The following is a 22,197-nucleotide window of genomic DNA, read 5'->3' as shown; positions in this document are numbered from 1 at the left end:
ACTGGAGACTAAGAAATTAGTCTTCCAGTAATGACTTAATGGTTAAGATTGAGGCAGCCAGTATAGAGGCACTAAAGTAATGTATTGAAATTGTTTGGTTTTTGTCAAGAGCCTAGCAGACGTACAGTTTTTAGCACTGAATCTAAGTTGCTTATCAGGGTTGCCAGAGAATAAAGCATTGTGATAGACTAATCTTGAAATGGATTAGCTTTGCATCATTTGTTGACAATGAATTTTTGCAGTGTTCCAGAGATGGGAAAAAAGCTGGAATGGAAATATCATGTATATGTTCATCAAAAGAGAGATCCAGAGCACTTCAGAGGTCTCCACAGTCAACTCAGAGATGACAGTGCAATCGTCAAGATGCATTGTTAGATCGGACAGCAAATCTCCTCGTTACTTGGGACCTTCTGAGTTTAAAAGGAAAAAAAATGTTTTGCCTCTTTGCCATATTTCCCAGAGTCCCAGAAAGTAAGCCAGTTATCTACAAACTATCTGCTGCAAAAAAACCTCTGTTTTCAGCCAGCGTTTGAGTCTGCTGTAGGTTTCATCACGACCTCTAACTGGGAGGGGGCCGGAGACACATCTTCCTAGCTAGTTTACATGTTGAAGCTGTATTCTGCTTTGTAACCTCTCACTGTTTCATCCTAACATTGTTTGTGCCAACGTGGATGAAGAAATCTCCAAAGTCTCTATACTTGCCGGTTTGCTGGCACCAACCCCAGACTGTCCTCTATGTAGTCTTGGTCCCTAGTAAACAATGTATGATTACTGAATTAGTCTTCATTTTAATATTGCAGGCTGTGGAGTCGCTGATGAATATGGCTCCAACGCCGACTCATTATGCAGTGTGAAAGAAAAACCCTTTAAAGTTGTCGGATCCAAGTTGAGGATTACTTTCCAGTAACCATGAGAAAGTTGTTTGGGTGCAGGGATTATGTGAAGTTAAAACTACTACTACCATTTCTGCCTGGTGGCACAGATGCTTTTTTCCCCTTTTATTTTCCCTTTTGCTTGATAATTGCGTCCGAATTCAAGCTTCTAACATTGCTATGGTTGCCAGTATGTGATAGTTCTCCTTAATGGTAAAATTCTAACAACTGCAATGAGAAGGCATAACGGTACTTCACTTTGGTCAGGACATTGGTGTGATAAAGGACAGCTTTAAAGTGTTTAAGAGGTTACTGAGACCACTATAATAGCAATACTGATTACAGCATTCACATCTGTTAGTTTTCCAAGGTTTCCAAGTTATAGTGTGTGTCCCTTTCCCTTAAAAAAGGCACTACTTTTCTCCATAGCCTTAAGGGCATTGGTCAGAAGTGTTACACTAAATATTCAATAGGGGTACTGTTTTAGATACAGGCATACAGTAATAAATCCACGGACACACTGATGTATTTCAGATTCCCTAGGGGTGTAGGCTGTCTCTCAGTGCCTTGAGTCCTCTTTTGGCATTATTGCAGTTCTTTGAACTAGAGGCTGTGTTCCCATGCTGTAGTTAGTAGAAGTTCACGTTTTCATCAGAACAGTGGGTATTGCCTCAGAGCAAAGGAACTCGTAGTGCATTCAGATGGATGCAAAGGAGAATAGTGTTAACCTCATGATGTAAAAAGGTTTAGGACAAATGGGAATGCTTTTAGAGCAGTCTTCTTCAGAAATTGCTTGAGAGAATGATTGTTTAATTCCATCCCTCTCTCTAGTTGGAGCGTCAGCAATCTTCCCCCTGCCACTAATATAATGCCTGATTGTTTCTTTCCCAGCTGTTCACAGCGTGATTGACTCATTGTGCAGTAGCCCTGAGGGAATCAAGAAAGGCAGAAAGGACAAATAGATTAGGGTTGCACGATATTGGAAATAACTGACATTGCAATATTTTATTTTCTGCGATATATAATACAGGATGTCTTCAGAAAGAGCTTTGGGTATCAACCTGACAGTCTGTATCCTTCATTCTTCCCCAGCCCCATCCTCTACAATTAAAATGTTTGAAACTTTCATTTCAGAACAGGTTGCTAGGTAATAATATGTAACAGTAATAGTATAGCAATAGACACAGTAGTAAAATAGAATGCACAATTGGGCATAAGATGCAGTCTGTGGCCAAAGCACTGCAATCTGGTCCACTTGTTCAGGGGCAGCCTTCACAATGTTCGCGGCCTTGTCTGTTGTTATACAGACTAGACGACTCTCATCTAGGCCCCAATAGGCTAAAACTTCTCTCAAACAGCGACTTTTCAGGTGGAAGTCCTCATTAATAAAGTGTACAGTCAGACGTATGTAGGGCTGTGTTGTCCAGCTGGACCACAAGTCTGCTGTCGCTGTACAATATTCCACTTGTGACAGCTCTGTTTCAACTTGTGTCTTGCATTTCTCATACAGCTCTGGGATGGCAACTTGAGAAAAATAGTTGATGGCATTACCTTATCAAGTGACCGGATCATGTTTTTAAAACCCTCTTTGTTAACCGTGTAATTGGTATCATGTCTTTGGCGACGTTAAGTGTTATTGAATCTGTGATTTCTCTCTGCCGTCTTGATCCTTTCTCGTATGGTGTAATACTGGCAAATGCATCCGAAATAGATTTTTTGCAACCAAATTCTCAATATGGGTCTTTTTTGCCTGTTCCTCGCTCATCATTTCGTCATGCGCAAGTAGAGCCTGGATAATAATAATAATAATAATCAACTGTGTATCCAGTTACCCATAAATCAGAGTAAATGACCTTATTTCAGACAGACATAATGCTAGTTTTCCATTTGAAACAAATATATATGGTAGACTGATATATGTTTACCTTACTAAATCGCACGTTCTGCGATGTGACTATTGGGGATGCGTACATCGCAATGTCAATGCTGAAACTATATATTGTGCAGCTCTACAATAGATATATTTCTGTCAATTTCCTCATCTCAGCTGACGTGATGCGTTTGTCTGCCACTTCTCCACAACTCTGTCCAAAATGGCACCCTTATTCCTACTGTTCACTACACATGATGTGAGTCATTTGGGCCCTGGTCAAATGTTCTGATACAAGTATGGGGGACAGGTGTCATTTGAGATGCAAACTTATATACTGTGAACGATCTATATAGATTGTGATATCTGTATTTATCTCTGTCTCTATGGTTACGGCTATGGGCAAAAACCTAATGACTAAACAATCCATCAATTTTCAGACACAGACAATCCACATCTACTCACACTGTTCTTGCTCACATGGCCTCAATATTTGCCTCCATATATTTAAGTCTGTTTTTCTGACATGTCGGTATGCATTTTATGTAGTAAGTGTTCAGACTTACAGTGTTTTTTTATTTTCTCTAAATGAAAGCTGAAACAGCATAACTTCCAGTAATGCTACTCATTTGCTTAAAGACACAAGGCATTTAAGCCTGATTTTATTCCTCTATTATGGGGCATGGAAATTGATGATGGTTTTACGTACTGTAGTTCTGTAGCTATCGGCAAATCTATTCCTATGTAATCTTCAGTTTTTGTGCTGTATTTTAGGGTTTTAATTTTGGTAAGTGATGTCCTGGGTGGTAAATTAAAAGTAATTCAAATGAGGGGTCCTTAAATGTGGTCTTGTTGTTTTAAGCACATTTACGAACTGAGAGATCTCTGTAATTTAGAATTCCTTTTTACTGGAATTCTGTATCATCAGCATAAACATTTATTTTAATATTATTCACAGTATTTCTAATGTCAATAACAAACTATGTGACAATAGTGGACCCTATATCAAACCATATGGTTCCACTATATGCACTTCAAGATACTCAGATTAAATATTCAAACCTTAAATAGCTTGTCTTCTGCCATGGATGTAGTTCTGATATCACAAACAGGCATAGTTATAAACATAAACTTAAAAATGTAAACTTTTTCAAATACATGGAATGATTAACTTTGTCAAAAGCCTTAGGTAGGTCTTTAGACTGAGATTGGTGCCTTGCCCTGGCCTAAACCCTGATTGATAAAAATGTAAAATTCAGTCTTAGACAGAAAGGAATGATGCTGAATATTCAACAATGCTTCTAAAAACACCATAAGTCAGGGGCTCAGTAGCCTTTGCCTGAACTGGAAAATAACCACTCTCCATTACGCCCTCTGTGTGTGTCTTGTATGCCACTGATATTCCACGTATGGCTGTTGGGTTTACAACAAAAAAAAATGTGTAAGATGGTTTTGATGCAGTGCGCAAAATGCATGCCGTAACAGCAATTAAGGATACACAGTGACTTTGTTCAAGAAAGCTTCTCTCCTTATTGTCCCCCACTGATGAAATCTGAAGGGGGACAGTGTAATGGGTCTGGTCTGTTTGTTCGTTCACAGGTGTCAAAGAAGGTTTTTCTGGCCCAACTATGCATGATTTGACAAAACTTGGGGGAAGAATGTGTTTTACTGGTGAGAACAGCATTTTCAAAATTATGTTAATTGGCACATGCAGAGACCCAAAACATCAATTAACATGTGTGCTTGCATAGCTGTATATAGAACATCTGCTGGTCACACCAAGAGCAGCTGCCTCTACATCCAGAAGTTAAAAAAAAAAGTGTGTCTGCTCATTCAAAACAAAACTGTTTACTTGAAACTGATTGAGATCAGTGGTTATGCTAATACAATGGGTAAAATATCAGAAGTGTAGGACAATATGTTCACTGATGTCCTGTTCATGGATTTGCACCTTGATTGGATGTATGGGGCTAATTGCTATTAAATCTAAATTAGAAATACACTGACATTGCTGTACTGGTTATATATTTAGTAGAAAACAACATTGCCTTCATTATCATGACATCCAAATGATTTAGAGTGATGGCAGTATTGTAATTAGCTAGCAAAGCTAACATTTGCTAACTCATTCGTTTGACACCCCAGCAACCTTACATTAGTTAGCTAGTTATTTTTATACTTCATTTTAAAGTCTAGCCTACCAGGCAAGGCAAAAAGCCTTTAGACAAAAAGCCAATAACTACAGTTGCAATTATATGGTTACACAGTCATACTTTCTTCTGTATCCCTCTATGCAGCCAACAGTTTATCGTAATGCACTCCAAATGAGTCTTGACATGATCATACTTAACAGCAAAATACATACCCAGGTAAAAGGATTGAAAGGGGGTGAAATGGCCATTCACAGTGTGGAATTAGCATTGTGACAGATTCTGTCTTATTTCCACTCCATGCTGATTATTTCCTGAACATTCAGATAACCAGCTTCAGAAAGACCATTACAGTGTAGTGCTCTTGTGTAAGTGTAACTGTCCTACATCCTGGCAAAGAAGAGATAGTGTTTGTGCATTTTATTGGGATAAATTCTTTGACAAGCTTTATTCTCATTGAGGCCATTAGCTTGCTAGCTCTGATATGTAATCTGCTAATTAAGTAGCTGGAACGTAGGACTTTAAGGATTTTGTTCGCAGTTGTACGTTTTTGCAATTATGGACTGTGTGTCTGAGTCCTGTGTCCATCTGGAGCCAGGCCTCTCAGTATTGTTATTCCCTAACATGAACTCATTACAAAAACGTAATTCAGTGAAGTCCCTTCCACAAGGCCAAATTTGAATGACAGGTGTTCCATACCCATATGCGATAAAGTGGTGATTAAACACATCTTGAATTGCATTTTTATCAGTGATAGGACATCTAGGACAGTTTGTTAAGGTGAAGGGTGAATGCTATTTTTCAGATGACATTGCAGTCTGATTCTGCTTTCCTGATTTGTGATATACATTGGTTACTTACTTTCTGAAAAGGTTTAACAGCAGATAATCCAGAGGTGTAACTCTTTTTCACCCTTCTGCAACAGCATTGGAAACATTTCCTTGGGATGTACAGTAGATTAGAAGAATGATTTGAAAACATTCCAAATGACAAATACATGCAATGCTATACATTTTGATCATAGAGATTTTGATTTTAGATGCAACAATAACAATTGAATTTCCATTATAGTTTACATGTTGTGATTTTGTGTGGTGATATAATATTCAAGGCGCTTGAATCACCCTCATGCCAATGCTGACCACTAAACACAACCTTTGGAGCACACAATCAAGCATGAAGAAAAACTTGATGCAACTGATTGCAAACCTTGATTGCAGTGTACATCACGCTTGTCAGAAAAGAAGGGCAAATCTGTTCCTCTCTCAAGCTATTCTTCTCTTGTCAAGAAGTTATCAATCTATTTTTGAGATTAAATTAATAAACATTATTGGAATTTTCTCATGTCACAGCGCTTCACTGGTGCTTCTCACCTGAATGCTTTGACACCTTTTATATTTTTTGGGGTAGTTGTCAGTTTTAGAAACTGAAGGGGGAATTGATTGCCTTCTTCCCTTTCCTCCTGCTCTCTCCTTCATCCTCTGTCCATCCCTCCATCCCCCCACAGCTCTGTCGGTCTGCTTTCTAAGATGAGGGATCGATGGGTCTGTGATATGAAGGCATCTTACAACTTTTCAGGAAGAAATTATTTTTATATTGAATCCAGTGTCATATCATGCCTGGGTCCCAAATAGGGATTCAATCTTACTGTCTGACGGGGGAACTATGATCTGCAGTAAAATTCCAATATAACACTATGAAATTCTTCCAGTATCCTTCCATTTGAAAAGAAACTATATCAGAATGTTATACAGTATGCTCCTATATTTTTTATATGTTTTCAATTTATTGCGTTTGACCGATCTCTCATTTTCCTTCTAGAGTCGGAAACATGCCAATAAAGTACGACTGTATTACATGCTGCATCCCGTGGATGGAGGCTGCCCAGCTAAAAAACTCAGAACAGACAATGTGAGTACAGCAGCCTTGGTAAATTATAAATCTCCCCGTCATGTGTGTGTGTATGCTTGTTCAAATCCCATAGCCCTATGGATACAAACTCATCTCGTCATATTTCTGCCTGCACTCACTCACAGTCAAGAGAGCTGTCAAGCAACACCACTAATGGAGAACCCTGTACATGGATTCCTACCACTGTGTCCTGATCCCCTGACCTGTTGTCAGATTGGTGAATAAAAAAAAGTAGCAACTCTTTTTTTGGTTTTCTAAATTAAACCAACACTTAGAAAAGTGACAATGAACTGAAAGCTAGAATTCCAGGATGCCAGCCGAAGCAGAGCAGCTTCCTGTCAAGTGAAAAGAGCACGTTGAGAAAGAGAGGGGGGGAGATACATCACTTCTCTCCAATGTAAATCAGAGTACATTCCATTTTTGACAACTGCAATTATGCTTTGCTGTCAGCCCCCCGGTCGATACGTTTTGATTGGTATGAGTGTGCTCAAACTCTTCTTGCCTGAAAGAAACTACAGGGGAAATGGGTGATGGTGATGGTGTGAAATTGGGGTTGTGCTACAGTCTGTGCAGAATCGTAACCTAAGCAAAAGCTGAGTGAAGACAGATATGCAGTTCATAATCTATTTGCAGGTGTTATTTCCCTTCAGCAGCAGGATAAAACCTGCAGAGTTTTATAATCTTTTTGCACAGTTTCAGTATTTGTATTTTTGTAATATGCAGCATTATGAAAGCTGAATGCATTATTATTTTTATTATTATAGTTTTGTGGGGGAATGCATTTACATAATGTAGGTTTGACATTTGGTGTTGAGATTCATTTGTGTGTGGGTAGATTGTGAGGAGAGAGTGAAGCGGCTTGAAGTACAGAGCCATTGCAATGGTGTCAAATCTGAATTGTCTACATCAGTAAAGATCAGCCTATTGCTGTAGTGTGTGTTTTAAAGTGAGTGTATAGACCAGGAAAGATCAGCCTATTGCTGCAGTGTGTGTTTTAAAGTGAGTGTATAGATCAGTAAAGATCAGCCTATTGCTGCAGTGTGTGTTTTATAGTGTGTAGATCAATAAGGAACAGCCTATTGCTGTAGTGTGTGTTTTAAAGTTAGTGTATAGATCTGTAAAGATCAGCCTATTGCTGCAGAGTGTGTTTTATAGTGTGTAGATCAATAAGGAACAGCTTATTGCTGTAGTGTGTGTTTTATAGTGTGTAGATCAGTAAGGAACCGCCTACTGCTGTGGTGTGTTTTATAGTCAGTGCATATGTATATCAGTAAGGAATAGCCTATTGCTGTAGTGTGTTTCACATTGTGTAGATCAGTAAAGAACAGCCTATTGCTGTAGTATGTGTATTATGATAAGTGTGTAGATCAGTAAGGAACAGTCTATTACTGTTGTGTGTGTTCTATAGTCAGTGCATACAGTGGGGAGAACAAGTATGATACACTGCTGATTTTGCAGGTTTTCCCACTTACAAAGCATGTAGAAGTCTGTAATGTTTATCACAGTTACTCTTCAACTGTGAGTGACGGAATCAAAAACAAAAATCCATAAAATCACACTGTATGATTTTTAAGTAATTAATTTGCATTTTATAGCATGACATAAGTATTTGATACATCAGAAAAGCAGAACTTAAGAAACCTTTGTTTGCAATTACAGAGATCATATGTTTCCTGTAGTTCTTGACCAGGTTTGCACACACTGCAGCAGGGATTTTGGCCCACTCCTCCATACAGACCTTCTCTAGATCCTTCAGGTTTTGGGGCTGTCGCTGGGCAATACAGACTTTCAGCTCCCTCCCAAGACTTTCTATTGGGTTCAGGTCTGGAGACTGGCTAGGCCACTCCAGGACCTTGAGATGCTTCTTACGGAGCCACTCCTTAGTTGCCCTGGCTGTGTGTTTCGGGTCGTTGTCATGCTGGAAGACCCAGCCACGACCCATCTTCAATACTCTTACTGAGGGAAGGAGGTTGTTGGCCAAGATCCCGCGATACATGGTCCCATCCATCCTCCCCTCAATACGATGCAGTCGTCCTGTCCCCTTTGCAGAAAAGCATCCCCAAAGAATGATGTTTCCATCTCCAATCTTCACGGATGGGATGGTGTCCTTGGGGTTGTACTCATCCTTCTTCTTCCTCTAAACATGACGAGTGTTCAGACAGGCCTGGACATGCGCTGGCTTGAGCAGGGGGACCTTGCGTGCGCTGCAGGATTTTAATCCATGACGGCGTAGTGTGTTACTAATGGTTTTCTTTGAGACTGTGGTCCCAGCTCTCTTCAGGTCATTGACCAAGTCCTGCCGTGTAGTTTTGGGCTAATTCCTCACCTTCCTCATGATCATTGATGTCCCACGAGGTGAGATCTTGCATGGAGCCCCAGACTGAGGGAGATTGACCGTCATCTTGAACTTCTTCCATTTTCTAATAATTGCGCCAACAGTTGTTGCCTTCTCAACAAGCTGCTTGCCTATTGTCCTGTAGCCCATCCCAGCCTTGTGCAGGTCTACAATTTTATCCCTGATGTCCTTACACAGCTCTCTGGTCTTGGCCATTGTGGATAGGTGTGAGTCTGTTTGATTGAGTGTGTGGACAGGTGTCTTTTATACAGGTAACGAGTTCAAACAGGTGCAGTTAATACAGGTAATGAGTGGAGAACAGGAGGGTTTCTTAAAGAAAAACTAACAGATCTGTGAGAGCCGGAATTCTTATTGGTTGGTAGGTGATCAAATACTTATGTCATGCAATAAAATGCAAATTAATTATTTAAAAATCATACAATGTGATTTTCTGGATTTTTTTTTAGATTCTGTCTCTCACAGTTGAAGTATACCTATGATAAAAACCTCTACATGCTTTGTAATTAGGAAAACCTGCAAAATCGGCAGTGTATCAAAAACTTGTTCTCCCCACTGTATGTATATCAGTAAGGAACAGCCTATTGCTGTAGTGTGTGTTTCATTATGTGTAGATCAGTCAGGAGATGAACATTCAACTCGGTTCTCAGCTGTGATTAGTCTCAGTCTGCCAGCTATCAGTCAAGGAGATCTCGTCCTTTTGACCTGGTAAGAACTTGTCTGGGGAGAGAGATGTAGTCTTTCCTATTCTATTTCCTCTGTTTCCCTCTCTCTCACACACATACACACAAACACATTCACACTTTTTCTTGTTTGCTCTGTCTCTTTCTGTTTTTCTTTCTCTGTCTTTCAGTGAAGGGTACAAATATTTTCTATAGTATGTGAAAAAACAGATCACTAAAATGTTTCACTCAATTAGCAACGGCAGGGGGTTAGCATAGAATACTTTCACTACATGAACAGACTGCAAAAAATAAACAGGTTTAAAAAATGGCAACTAGGAGAATAGGCAGGGGAAGGTAGCTATGGCAATTACACTTTTTTCATAATTTTCTGCTGCTTTCAAGATCAAAGCGCCGGCTGTTGTGTATTGTGGATCAGGGTATTCTATGTGATCTCTGTGTTAAAGCTATATGATCTGTTACTTTCCAACTGCTGTGGTATTTTGCTGTGCTTTCATGCTCAGTGTTCATAGTACTGGATGCTGCAGCATCACTGAGCCACACACCAGACCGGTAAACTGCTCTAGTCTTCCTTATATAGCTAATGTCCTAGGAAGAGAAGTTGATCTACTGTGTCATCCAGCTTAGTTTAGGGAAGGCTTTAGTCTGGGTTTTGACAGTATTGTCCAAAAATGTCTGGGGCATCCCAAATTGATGGCACCCTATTTAGTATTTATTTCTTTACTTTTGACCATAGTCTAGGTCAGAACGAATGATCCATATATGAAATAGGCTGCCATTTAATAACCTCCAAGCAAGCAGTGTTTATCATGACTCAACAGATATTAGTCTTAAAGACCAAGTATATTTCAGGCTTGAACATACCACGACCAAACACATTTTTGAAATGTCTGATAATGTCACATAGCTTACTGATTGATATCAGTATAATCCCAAAAAAGAGATGCTAGATAATTGAATGCTCTTTCATTTTACAGAGATGAGATAATTTGGATGAAAAGCAAAGCAGCTTTGACGTACAGCAAACAAGACTGGAATATATTTATATTACAGATTATTACACTATATTACTAACAGAGAATATAGAGTGAGCACTTTTTGTTTGTTTTTGAATGTTCTTTGTGCTTAGTTTTCCATTGTTTGTCAATTACTTTATTTAAAGGACCCCGCATGTAAACGGTCATGCTCACATTTGGTTCGGTTGTTAGAGGATGTAGGGACGGGATAGAGCATAATGGGTTTATTTAGCTGGTCGTTTTATATTCAGCCTAGGTTGAAGATAAAAGATAGCCTTAAGATAGCCCCATAGGGCTCTTTTGGGTTTGGGCCTGGAGAGATCAGATGTTCATTTTGCAACTGTGGTCCATTCACCCAGCCTATACTCTTTTCATTTAGCCGTTGCCTATGAAGTATATGCAGCAGCAGTAAAAGCCTTTACTCAGCTGTATTTCTGTATTGTAATATTTCCATAAGTACACGCTTCAAATGTGACCAGTGTACAGTACAAGTATGCAAATAAATGAAGAATGTCTGTAAATGAATCTCCTACTCCAACGACATGATACGCATGCAAACATTATTAATCAATGAAATGCCAAGTTGAATAATTGGCCTGGGAATTGAATCATATTCAAATGGATTTACTTCACATTGTTAAATGATTGCTTAATAAGCATTGATAATCTAGGCATGGTTACAGTAACAAGAGAAAGTATGAGCAAATAATAACCCATTAAGCCGAAATAATTCTGACAGTAAAGTGTGTTGTCCAATAACCTGCGCACGTGAGTTAGACTGATACTATTTTTTCATTTATATGAGGCTTTTTTATTTGCTATCAAGTTAAAAACAGGATCTTGAATTGAGTTGGACTTGGATCGAGGAGCCTTTGAAGAGTGCATTGGACGCTACGTAGGCTTATTGGAAATGCATTGATAGTAGGCTGCTAGGGTGGTATTTCATAATTATCCACAGAGGTGTAGGCTTTTTTTGCTTTACCTATAACTTTTTAGTTAGCAAGAGAACTGTTCATGGCTGCAGAAAAACTGTGCTACACCAGTGCCATGAATCCATTCCAAAAGGGATTATATTCCCTATATATTAGGGGTCTGATTTACATTGAACAGACAGCTTTTTCCAGAGCAATTTACAGTACATTTTTGGTTCAGCCTACCCTGACGTTATACGTGTTTTGCTCTAACAAATGAGCTGCACAGGATCAGAAGGGGAGGAGAGTATTTGTTAAATGTGCAAGGCCTTTATAACAGGGAGAGACACAAGGAATGGACACAGAGTGTGTGTTCAGGGCACTGGAGGGGCATCATTTTTGAGTGGAGTAGGTGAGGGAGAAGGGAAAACTATAGGGCAAACCCTGTTTTGAGGCATTGTCAACTCTGGAGCAGTCACCCGTTGGGGGTTTGGGAGGAATGGGTGCAAGTAGCGTAGCTTTGGAGACTGCTCCCGCACCCTCTATCTCTTGGCCATCTTCCTCCATATCTGTCCTTGGCTTCCAGCCTGCTACTCTTGGCCTTGGCCCCGAGCTGCCCCCAGGGAGCCCCTAAATACCTCCTCTGATGAGATCCCAAGAGGTTCAGTACCGGCCAAAGGTTTGGACACACCTTCTCATTCAATGCGTTTCCTTTATCTTCATGACTATTTACATTGTAGATTCTCACTGAAGGCATCAAAACTATGAATGAACACATGTGGAATTATGTACTCAACTAAAAAGTGTGAAATAACTGAAAACATGTCTTATATTCTAGTTTCTTCAACTAGAATGGCTAGCCCAGCTGGAAGCCCCTGGAAGATTCCTGAAGCTACCAGATATTTGTGGGGGCATAGGGGCGATGCTGATTCGTGGGGGGTGGGTGCGTATGCGCCACAGCCTTCTATATTACCGTGCATCTCAGTTCTGAGTCTTATCATTAAATAATGAGGCCCTTTGATTAATTGCTAACAATATAGGGAATATGTTTGACCAAGTTGGATGTAACTACTAAATACTGGACAAACTCTGCAGCCAATGCAGCCATGGACAAAAAGAGCAGCAAATGGCCAGAAAAAGCTGTCACATGTGTTGATAGGATCTGTACTGTATTAGCCTAGCAGCATTGGTTACTAATAGGTACATGTCCCCAAAGGACAGTTAAAAATGTCTTAGCTCTGGACCCTGTAACTCAATGCAGAAGCCATTACAGAGGATACAATTAGCAACAAGGGACGAATTTTGGGCTGATTGAATATCTCCTCAGAGCCCTACTCCTATTTAATTAATAGTGTTTAAATCAACCCTTCATGGGCAGCTGCAAAAGATATAGTTCCAAGGGAGGAGAAAAGAGGAGAAGGATCTGGTTTCAGCCGTGGGAGAGATTTAAGTGTTCCAGTGTGCCAGAGAACCAGAGAGCAGAAAAAAGAATATGTACATTAGGCTTCCCTCTCTCCCTCCTTCCCTCCCTCCCTCCCTTCCTTCCTTCCTTCCTTCCTTCCTTCCTTCCTTCCTTCCTTCCTTCCTTCCTTCCTTCCTTCCTTCCTTCCTTCCTTCCTTCCTTCCTTCCTCCCTTCCTTCCTTCCTTCCTTCCTCCCTCCCTCCCTCCCTCCCTCCTTCCCTCCCTCCCTCCCTCCCTCCCTCCCTCTGTCTATCTCTCTTTCTCGCCTGTCCTTTATCTGTCTATGTCAATCTCTCTGTCTGTTTCTCCCGAAATATTTCGTCTGCTTCACTGATGAGAGAGTTAAGTATCACAGAGAGCCTGGTAATCAAATCTGCTCAATAGGTTAGCTCCTTTCTCCCTTCAGTGTACCTGCCCACGTCCCCTCCATTGGATTACAGTTTTCAGCAACAAAGCTAGCCTACCTACAACCCTCTTTTCAAAGTTTCAATCAGCTCCTCTACTTCTCCACACAGAATGAATCCCACTGGCGGACCACATCATAAGTTGGCAGAAAAGTTAAATCATCCTGTGAATTTTATCACCTTGCTTAAGGCTATGGTTACCATAATGTTATCTATCAAATTATGCACAATCATTCTGTATTCACTGTAATTGCAGGTGGGAAAGACAAAGGCTGTGAGGGACAGTAAACTTAAAGGTTGGACTTACTTGTTTTTACAAATATGTTTTGAACTGATGATGCACTGGCCTTTTCAGTACTTTCCAAAAGGACACATTTTGTTTATTGGGGAAAGTAGGGAGCTGTGAAACAAAGATTGGCTGTGACTGGGCTGTGGCTATTGCACTGCTTTAAGGTGACAACATCTAAAAATATGATGGCGGGAAATGGAAGGCGCCTGGGAGGTTGACAGAGAGGATGGTGAAGAGGTAGCTGGGGAGGTTTGCAGAGAGAGACAGAGGGAGGGAGGCTGTGTTGTGGTGTCTGGCCTGTCAGTGTGGTTTGTGTCTGCACCTGGCTGAGCTCATCTCAGCTGACAAATGTAGGCGGGTAAATCTGACTGCAGTATGTCGCCGTGGTAACCTGCTCTCGCGGAGGTGGAACGGCCAGTGAATGGTGTATTAAATCCCAGATCATGTTCGCTTCGATCTGGTCCTCCTTGGGTTTACAGGAAAAACTGTTTTCTTATCAAAATTAGTATGTTTTATGAACATATGTTGCAGTTTTGAAGAGAACATATGTAGAGTTTTTTGACATATTCCACATTAGTTTTTTGGCATCCAGAATTTGTATTTGAAATTAGTTTTATTTTATGAGAGAAGCACAATTAGCTTAAACAGGAGTAGCTCTGTATTTGTCTAATTGGATGAAAGCGCTGTGTTTTGCACAGAGGTTTATGGACCCCTATTTAGACAACAGTCATTCTGACTTCATGTTACATCATTACTTTGTATTCCCCTCCTGCTGCTTGTCTCTCTCTGATCATCCGGTAAGGAGACAGGAGTAATCTATTACAAATAGACACAGGGTCGCAGTCACAGCAGGGCCCGGTTCCTCCTTACTACCTACCTGTACAGAGCAGGATGTGGAATTGTGTGTCTGGGGCTCCTCTGCCTCCCTGCTGAGAATCACTGCCCAGGACATCTAGGCCCAGCAGCAAACCGAGAGAGATGGAGAAGTGAGAGACTGAGAGGTTTGAATGAGAGACTGAGTTGGAGAGAGGAATGGAAAGGCTGAAATGGAGAGACATGGACAGAGAGACTGGGACAGAGGAGGGAGACCATAGAGCTGCAACAGGCCCTGGGCTGATGTCTACATAGGTTGGCATCTGCTGGTCTCTAGAGATGCTGGCATCTCCGGCGGCATCACTTCATGTTTACGCAATTAGACACTTGGCAGACTACTTTTCTCCTCATAAACAAACTTTGATGCAATTCATGAATATATTATCTAAATCCTTTACAATGACAAGGAAGAAAATTTGTATTATAGAATTGCCTTGCACATTTAGTCTTGTGCACATAAACTGATGAGCCAAGACATTATGACCACTCACAGGTGAAGCGAATAATGTTGATCATGTCCTAACAAGGGCACATAGGAAGGTTTTGGTAGATTAGATAGTAAGCGAAAAATCAGTTCTCGTAATCAGTGTGTTGGATTCAGGAAAAATGGGCATGAGTAAAGACCTGAGCAACTTTGATAAATTGTTATGGTCAGACGACTGGGTCGGAGCATCTCTGAAACGGCAAGGCTTGTGGGGTGCGCCCGGTCAGCGGTGTTGAGTACCTACATGCTGTGTTTCCACTGGTGCTTTATCCCGGTATCAGGGCTACACCGGTGATTTATGCTAATGTTGGCTCCAGACTTTCCTGTTTCCACTATACTATTGGTACCAATGAATTAAGGAGGGGCTTACGTGGGGAGGGAGGAGTAAACTATCAAAAGGTTTTGTTTTCCTATTACGAAAAACAAAAGGGGATATTTTTCTGGTAGTAAAATAAACATGCCATGCTCAGTTTGTTTACAATACGGCGTTTCAACTAATAAAACTAGTAATAAAACTAATTTCTTCCTCAAAGTTTAAGAAGTATACCTTTAATAGAAGGATTTGGGAGAATTCTGAGGTAATTTCAGCAGGCTATGTCTCAGTCGCAGCGCACCGTTTTCTATTGAGTCAATGGCATCGTATCACCTTCAGTCGTTCCAACTCTTTCCGCTCTGAGTATTTGCTTCCCTGTACTGTTGCTTTATTTTGTTTTATTTTATCAGGGATCTGTTTGTTAGATCGGTTGGAAATCATTACGAAAATCCTAAAGCAAACGATACACATCGCCATTTGAATAGAACAACATGTCGCGTTTTCACACCACGCAAACACGTCAATCCGCAAATCCCTCCTAAAGTCCGGGGGTTGGCACCAAGTGAGAGCCGGGCTACTCGGCCATGGCCTAGTGGCCGACTGGACCGTGTCAGTGGAAACAGAAACAAATCTGGGTAAAACACAGTTGTTAGGCACCAGTGGAAACGCGGCAACTGGGTGTTGGGCGCCAAAGGCTCATCGAAGCGCAACGATCAAGGCTAGCCCATCTGGTCCGAACCGACAAAAGGTCTAGTGTGGCACAGATCACAGAAAATTTTTATCAATCAATTAAATTTATTTATAAAGCCCTTTTTACAATTGGTGCATCCGACACCGCCAAGTAGCGCCACAGACTGTCCTGGAGCTCACTAATGCCCTGATCCAGGTATGGGAGGAGATCCCCCAGGACATAATCTGCCATCTCATCAGGAGCATGGCCAGTCGTTGTTTCGGGAGTGCATACAGGCACGTGGGAGCCATACACGCTGAGTCACATTATGAGTTGCCGTGAAAATTCATGCAGGTTGGAACAGCCTCTAATTTCAATTGTTTGCTTAGATTTTCGGGGTGAATTTGAATGCAGCTCTCAATTGGTTGATGTTTTTGGTTTCCATTGACCGTTGTTATATCATTTTGTACTCAACAAATTGCACAATATACAGTAAAAATCTTGATCTTTGAAATATTTTCATTCAATGAGACGTGATGTGTTCCTGTAAATGTTTTGAGCCGTGTAAATTAAATATCTATATGTATATAATTAAGAACATTTTCTATAACATTCTTTCACTTTTAATTTGTGAAGACTTCTACTAAAAGGCAGCAAAATGTAAAGAGTCATTATGTACAGATTTTCTTTTTTTTGCCGTACCGCGTAAGCGGACCTGGCTAAGAAGAGCGAATGTCTCTTACCGCCTGACTGACGGACTGAGGGACGACCAACCGGACACTCTTGTTAAATAGCGTAGTGGTTAGAGAAGCAGACTTGTGAACTATAGGTCCTGAGTTTGTATCTCCTCACTGCGAAGTAGGCATTGTGAATTGTTTCGTATTGACGAAAACTTTGCTGGCTAAAACCGAAACCTGAAATTGTATATGGCTATATTGCGACTGTTTCTGGTATGGAAAAGTTCATCTTCAGTCTCGTTAGTAATTGCTAATTTCTTATGATTATTCCTAAGAAGGTAGTTGATACCAGTAAGCCTATTACTGGCTAATAAGCTGTTCAAACAGCCAGTGGCAAAAGCTAACAACTCATAGAGGCTTTTTCTGGTGGAGATAAACTTAATAAGAAACGTTAGTCAGTTTAACACAATGCTCAATTGTGTTTAACACAATGCATAATGCTGTGGCGTTATGGTTAAAGACAGTGCCTCTCACGTGGAAGGTTCAAGTTCAAATCTTGTGACATTTATTTATTTTCCACGATTCTGTCGTCGTTTCACTTGATGAAAAAGTTAGTTATCGTCACCTTTCTTGATAGTTATTGTATCATTGTCATTCGCGAATGAAAGATAAAAGTATGTTGTCATGCCATGAAAGAAAAAAATACGTTCTTATGCCCTGAAATGAAATAGCTTTGACAGACTTGCTAGCAATTGCTCAATTACTATGACTATTCCAGTAAGTTAGTAGATACTGGTAAAGCCTATTACTGGCTAAGCTGTTAAAACTGCCAGTGGCAAACAAGGATTTGTTCAGGATAGAGGCTATACTGACACACAATGAACTTGGAGCTTTGTGGTGTAGGGGTTAGCGACACTGCCTTTCACGTGGGCGAGCCTACAGTATATTGCGGTCTGGCTGAACTAGGCTTTCCTGGTTTCTTGCTTTAGAACATCTGGAAGCATCCGTTAGTCATGAACATGCTTGGATATCATTAAGTAATTAATGGTTTTAAGTTATTCTTATGTTGTCCTATTTGTTGTCCTATTTGCACTTAACAATTACTGAAGGCTAGCTGTTAAGAGAAAAAAAGACACTGCTGTCAGGTTTCGTTGTACCCAATTTCTGCATGTTAGTCACTTGTGTTGGCTGTTAAGGCCTTTGTTTGATGTGTAAGTCTCTGTCCCCAAAATAGTTCTCACGCTGATGCATTGCCAGAGGATCTGTATGTTGTGTGTCAGTTGATGACTGTCTGTTTCCACATGATTGGCCTTGAGTTCTTCCTTACTTGGAATTGCGAGCAGGCCAAGCGAGGAACGCAGGCCCACCAAACACAAGCTGCTGATTGGAGATGGCACAGGTGTACACTACTAAACTGCCTTGACTTCAACACGTAGTGACTGCAGCCTTATGCCTGGTTGCCTTGACTTCTCCTTTAGCAATATCCACCACATTGCACAGAATGCTGCCTTAGTAGGAAAGGCTATGGGGAAAAAATCCAGAGACATTCCCTTCCTTTTATAAGAGACGAATAGTGATCGGAAAGATCACACGCAAATCCCAGAACACCCCACCCCAGTTTGCTTTGGCTGCTTTCTCTCATTTAATGTTAATGACTTGGACCTTCCATGATTCGAGGATAGTGATGAAACTATGCATGTGTCTGCCATGAGTTCCACTGGAAGCAAGCAGTGAAATCACAATCTGTGATGGTCACTGTCAATTGTTGTAATAATTTTCTTTAAAAAATATCATAAACAGTACATTTTAATCTAATTTAATATTTGGTTGTTTGATTCAATTTGAGGAAATCAAGTTTACACATTATTTTCCTTATCCTTAAACATTCTTATGATTTGTTCTATTGCAATTAAATTTATTTTATGAAAACACATTTTTCAGCTGTTGTCACAAAGTGTTTGTACTGACACCTGACGCTCCAACCGGCAAGCAACAACCAGAAATTGAAGCAGAGTGGAAAAAAATATACTACCCCCTAGGAAGGAAGCTCGGGAGCAACTAGGAAGAAATATAGAGAGGAGTTTGACACTGAAGGGTGACCGGTCCTCCAGTGGTTGGGCCAGGTGGAGATTATAAGGGTACATTGTATACATTATGCATCAATATATTGACACTTGCAGATGACCAAAGGGTCACTGAATACAGTTCAGATTAAGTGGTCAGTGGCCTGTCTTTTGACTGAATCCAGTTTGCATTGCATTGCATTGCTTTTATTTTGGTCAAAATGATGATTAATACATTGTAGTAATGAAAATGTACCTGAATCAATTACAAAACCCAAAAAGGAACAAGGCAAGCCTAGTTCAGCAAGCCCGCTATTAAAAGTGTCGGTATAGCATCTCAACATTAGATGATTTTGTCACGCAATAACATCACTGAATATTTCGCTAGACACCATTAAGCATTGTGTTAAACAGATTACCATTTCTTATTAAGTTTACCTCCACCACAAATAGCATCTATGAAATGTATGGCTTTTGCCACTGACCATTTTTACAACTTATTAGCCAGTAATAGGCCTGCTAGTATCTACTTACTACTTGGAATAGTCATAAGAATTGAGCAATTGCTAGTGAGACTGAATATGAACTTTACACTGCCAACGCTATTTCATGGCACAAAAACATTTGTTTTTCTTTCATTTGTGAATGACATTGATACAATAACTATCAGTATAGGTAACGATAACTAACTTTTTCGTCAAGTGAAAAGACGAGAGAATTGTGGAAACCCCTACTCTTTTACTGCCCAAGGGGTTTTGATCTAGCCTATATTACCCTCAAAATCATGCACGGATGCGTACCTCAAAAATCCACCAGAAATTGTAGCAACATAGGCTAAACAGTTTTATGTTTGGCTTACTATAACATAGCTACTGAAGGTTGTAGCCAGCTACGTTTTTGTCTATCCTGTACAAATCATAATGCATAATTTGCTTTGACAAGATTCAAACACTGGATCTATTGGTTGCAGGTCATGCCTCTAACAAGGAGTAGTCACTCACTCAGTAAGAGATATTTGTTCTTGGCCAGCTCCGCTTATGCGGTCCGGCAATCATTATGTACACCTGAAACAAATTATTGCATTTCCTTGTTGGCCATAGAATATATATTTATACCTACATACAAATGCCAAAGTAGGCTATCTTGCCATCATATATGAGGGCAAGATAGCCTACCCTTCCCAGTTTTATTGGAAAATTCATGCAAATATTTTGGCATTTGGCTTCCTCTGGGAAACAGGAGTTGGAGAATGAGGAGAAAAAAAGTATAATTAAAATACTGTCCTGAGGATGGACACTAGAAGAACAGTCTCCCAGCCTGGCCTGACACCCACTGAGGGTGAAACAATCCTGGAGTTATCACCAGGGAGTGGCATTTGTAGGCGGGTCAAACGTTGGGGTGATGAGTTGTCCAGCCACACACAAACCTAGACCAGCCAGAAAAAAGTTAGTTTTTACTGATAGAAGAAAAGTGCTTCCTCAACAGCCTCGCTATTGTCTAAAAGCGTCAGAAGGCTGTCTGAAGCTGCTCGTTAGATACATGTAAACATAAATTTACATTAAGTTGGATGTCTGATTGAGGGAGACACTTGAGCAATGTCAATGTCACCTCTCGTTGTAGCTTATATTTGTAAGGGAATGTCACTTCTCATGGGAGCTTATATTTGTGAGGGAATGTCACTTCTCATGGGTGCTTATATTTGTGAGGGAATGTCACTTCTCATGGGAGCTTATATTTGTGAGGGAATGTCACTTCTCATGGGAGCTTATATTTGTGAGGCAATGTCACTTCTCATGGGAGCTTATATTTGTGAAGGAATGTCACTTCTCATGGGAGCTTATATTTGTGAGGGAATGTCACTTCTCATGGGAGCTTATATTTGTGAGGCAATGTCACTTCTCATGGGAGCTTATATTTGTGAAGGAATGTCACTTCTTATAAGAGCTTATATGTATGAAGGAATGTCACTTCTCATGGTAGCTTATATTTGTGAAGGAATGTCACTTCTAAAGAGAGCTTATACTTGTGAAGGAATGTCACTTCTCATGGGAGCTTATATTTGTGAGGCAATGCCACTTCTCATGGGAGCTTATGTTTATGAAGGAATGTCACTTCTCATGGGAGCTTATATTTGTGAAGGAATGTCACTTCTAAAGAGAGCTTATATTTATGAAGGAATGTCACTTCTCATGGGAGCTTATATTTGTGAAGGAATGTCACTTCTCATGGGAGCTTACATTTGTGAAGGAATGTCACTTCTCATGGGAGCTTTTATTTTTGTGTCTGCAATGGTTGTGGCAAATATGCAAATCAACATACACTAACAAGCATACTGACCCATTTGCCACCAAGTTGGAAAAACATAGGCAAGTGCTGTTGTTTTGCTGAGCTCTGAAAATAACGTTTATAGTGTACCATTCCAGTTAGTAGCTTGCTTACATAACACAATTCAGCAGTAGACAAGACTTATGCTACAAGTATTACGATTAGATCCTATACATAACCCCAATTAAAGTTGATCACTGTATGATCATGCTCATTGACGTAAAAAAAAAAAGAACATTAATAGAGCAGTACCTTGTATGACAGAAAACAAGCCTAACCTGGCTTCTCTACAGTGGTATGAATCAATCGTAGATGTACAAAGATTTTTAAGAAATATGTTACTAAATATGTTACTTTGGGAAATAGTTTGTAGGATGATCTTAAAGCAATGAATGTGCTAGGATGCATCATGCATTCATTTTCAAAAATAATATTTACATGCAGTAAGAAAGGTATGCAGTACCAATCCCTAAACAGCAGAGCTAGTGCTAGATGCATGTAGTGATGGCAATTTTGGGCAGAAAGTATTTTATACAGTTCTTTTAATTCTATGTTTATCATGAAGATGAAACTATGTCTAGGCAGTAGCAGTTCACTTAGCTTTTCTAAAACTGCATTTGGCTATTTCTAATGTTACTTGGTATCCTAACTGAGGCAACATGAGCTTGCTTTTGATGAGGTAAGATGATCTGCTGGCCATCTTGGTACATGAAATACAATCTACTGATAAACACAGCAAAATCAGTTACCTAGATTTATTCTCAGAGCTATGATATCTATTTCTCATTTTACACACCCAGCGGCATCCTTGAAAAAGCAAGATAACCCTGCCATCTTGGCAAATGAAAATAAATCACCCATCTAAACTGTC

At 40.2% G+C, this 22,197-nt stretch overlaps 1 protein-coding gene across 1 annotated transcript in view; it reads left to right on the top strand.

Moving 5' to 3' along the window:
• zmat4a (zinc finger, matrin-type 4a) overlaps positions 1–22,197 on the top strand; it is a 160,532-nt gene that overhangs the window by 53,512 nt on the left and 84,823 nt on the right. The window contains exon 3 of the mRNA XM_013136765.3: positions 6,714–6,803. Within this exon, the coding sequence (XP_012992219.1) occupies positions 6,714–6,803 (90 nt within the window). The remainder of the gene's footprint in view (positions 1–6,713; positions 6,804–22,197) is intronic.

Source organism: Esox lucius, chromosome 13 (assembly GCF_011004845.1).
Source record: "Esox lucius isolate fEsoLuc1 chromosome 13, fEsoLuc1.pri, whole genome shotgun sequence".
Classification (NCBI taxonomy): domain Eukaryota; kingdom Metazoa; phylum Chordata; class Actinopteri; order Esociformes; family Esocidae; genus Esox; species Esox lucius.
This window is presented reverse-complemented; position numbering and strand designations above follow the sequence as displayed.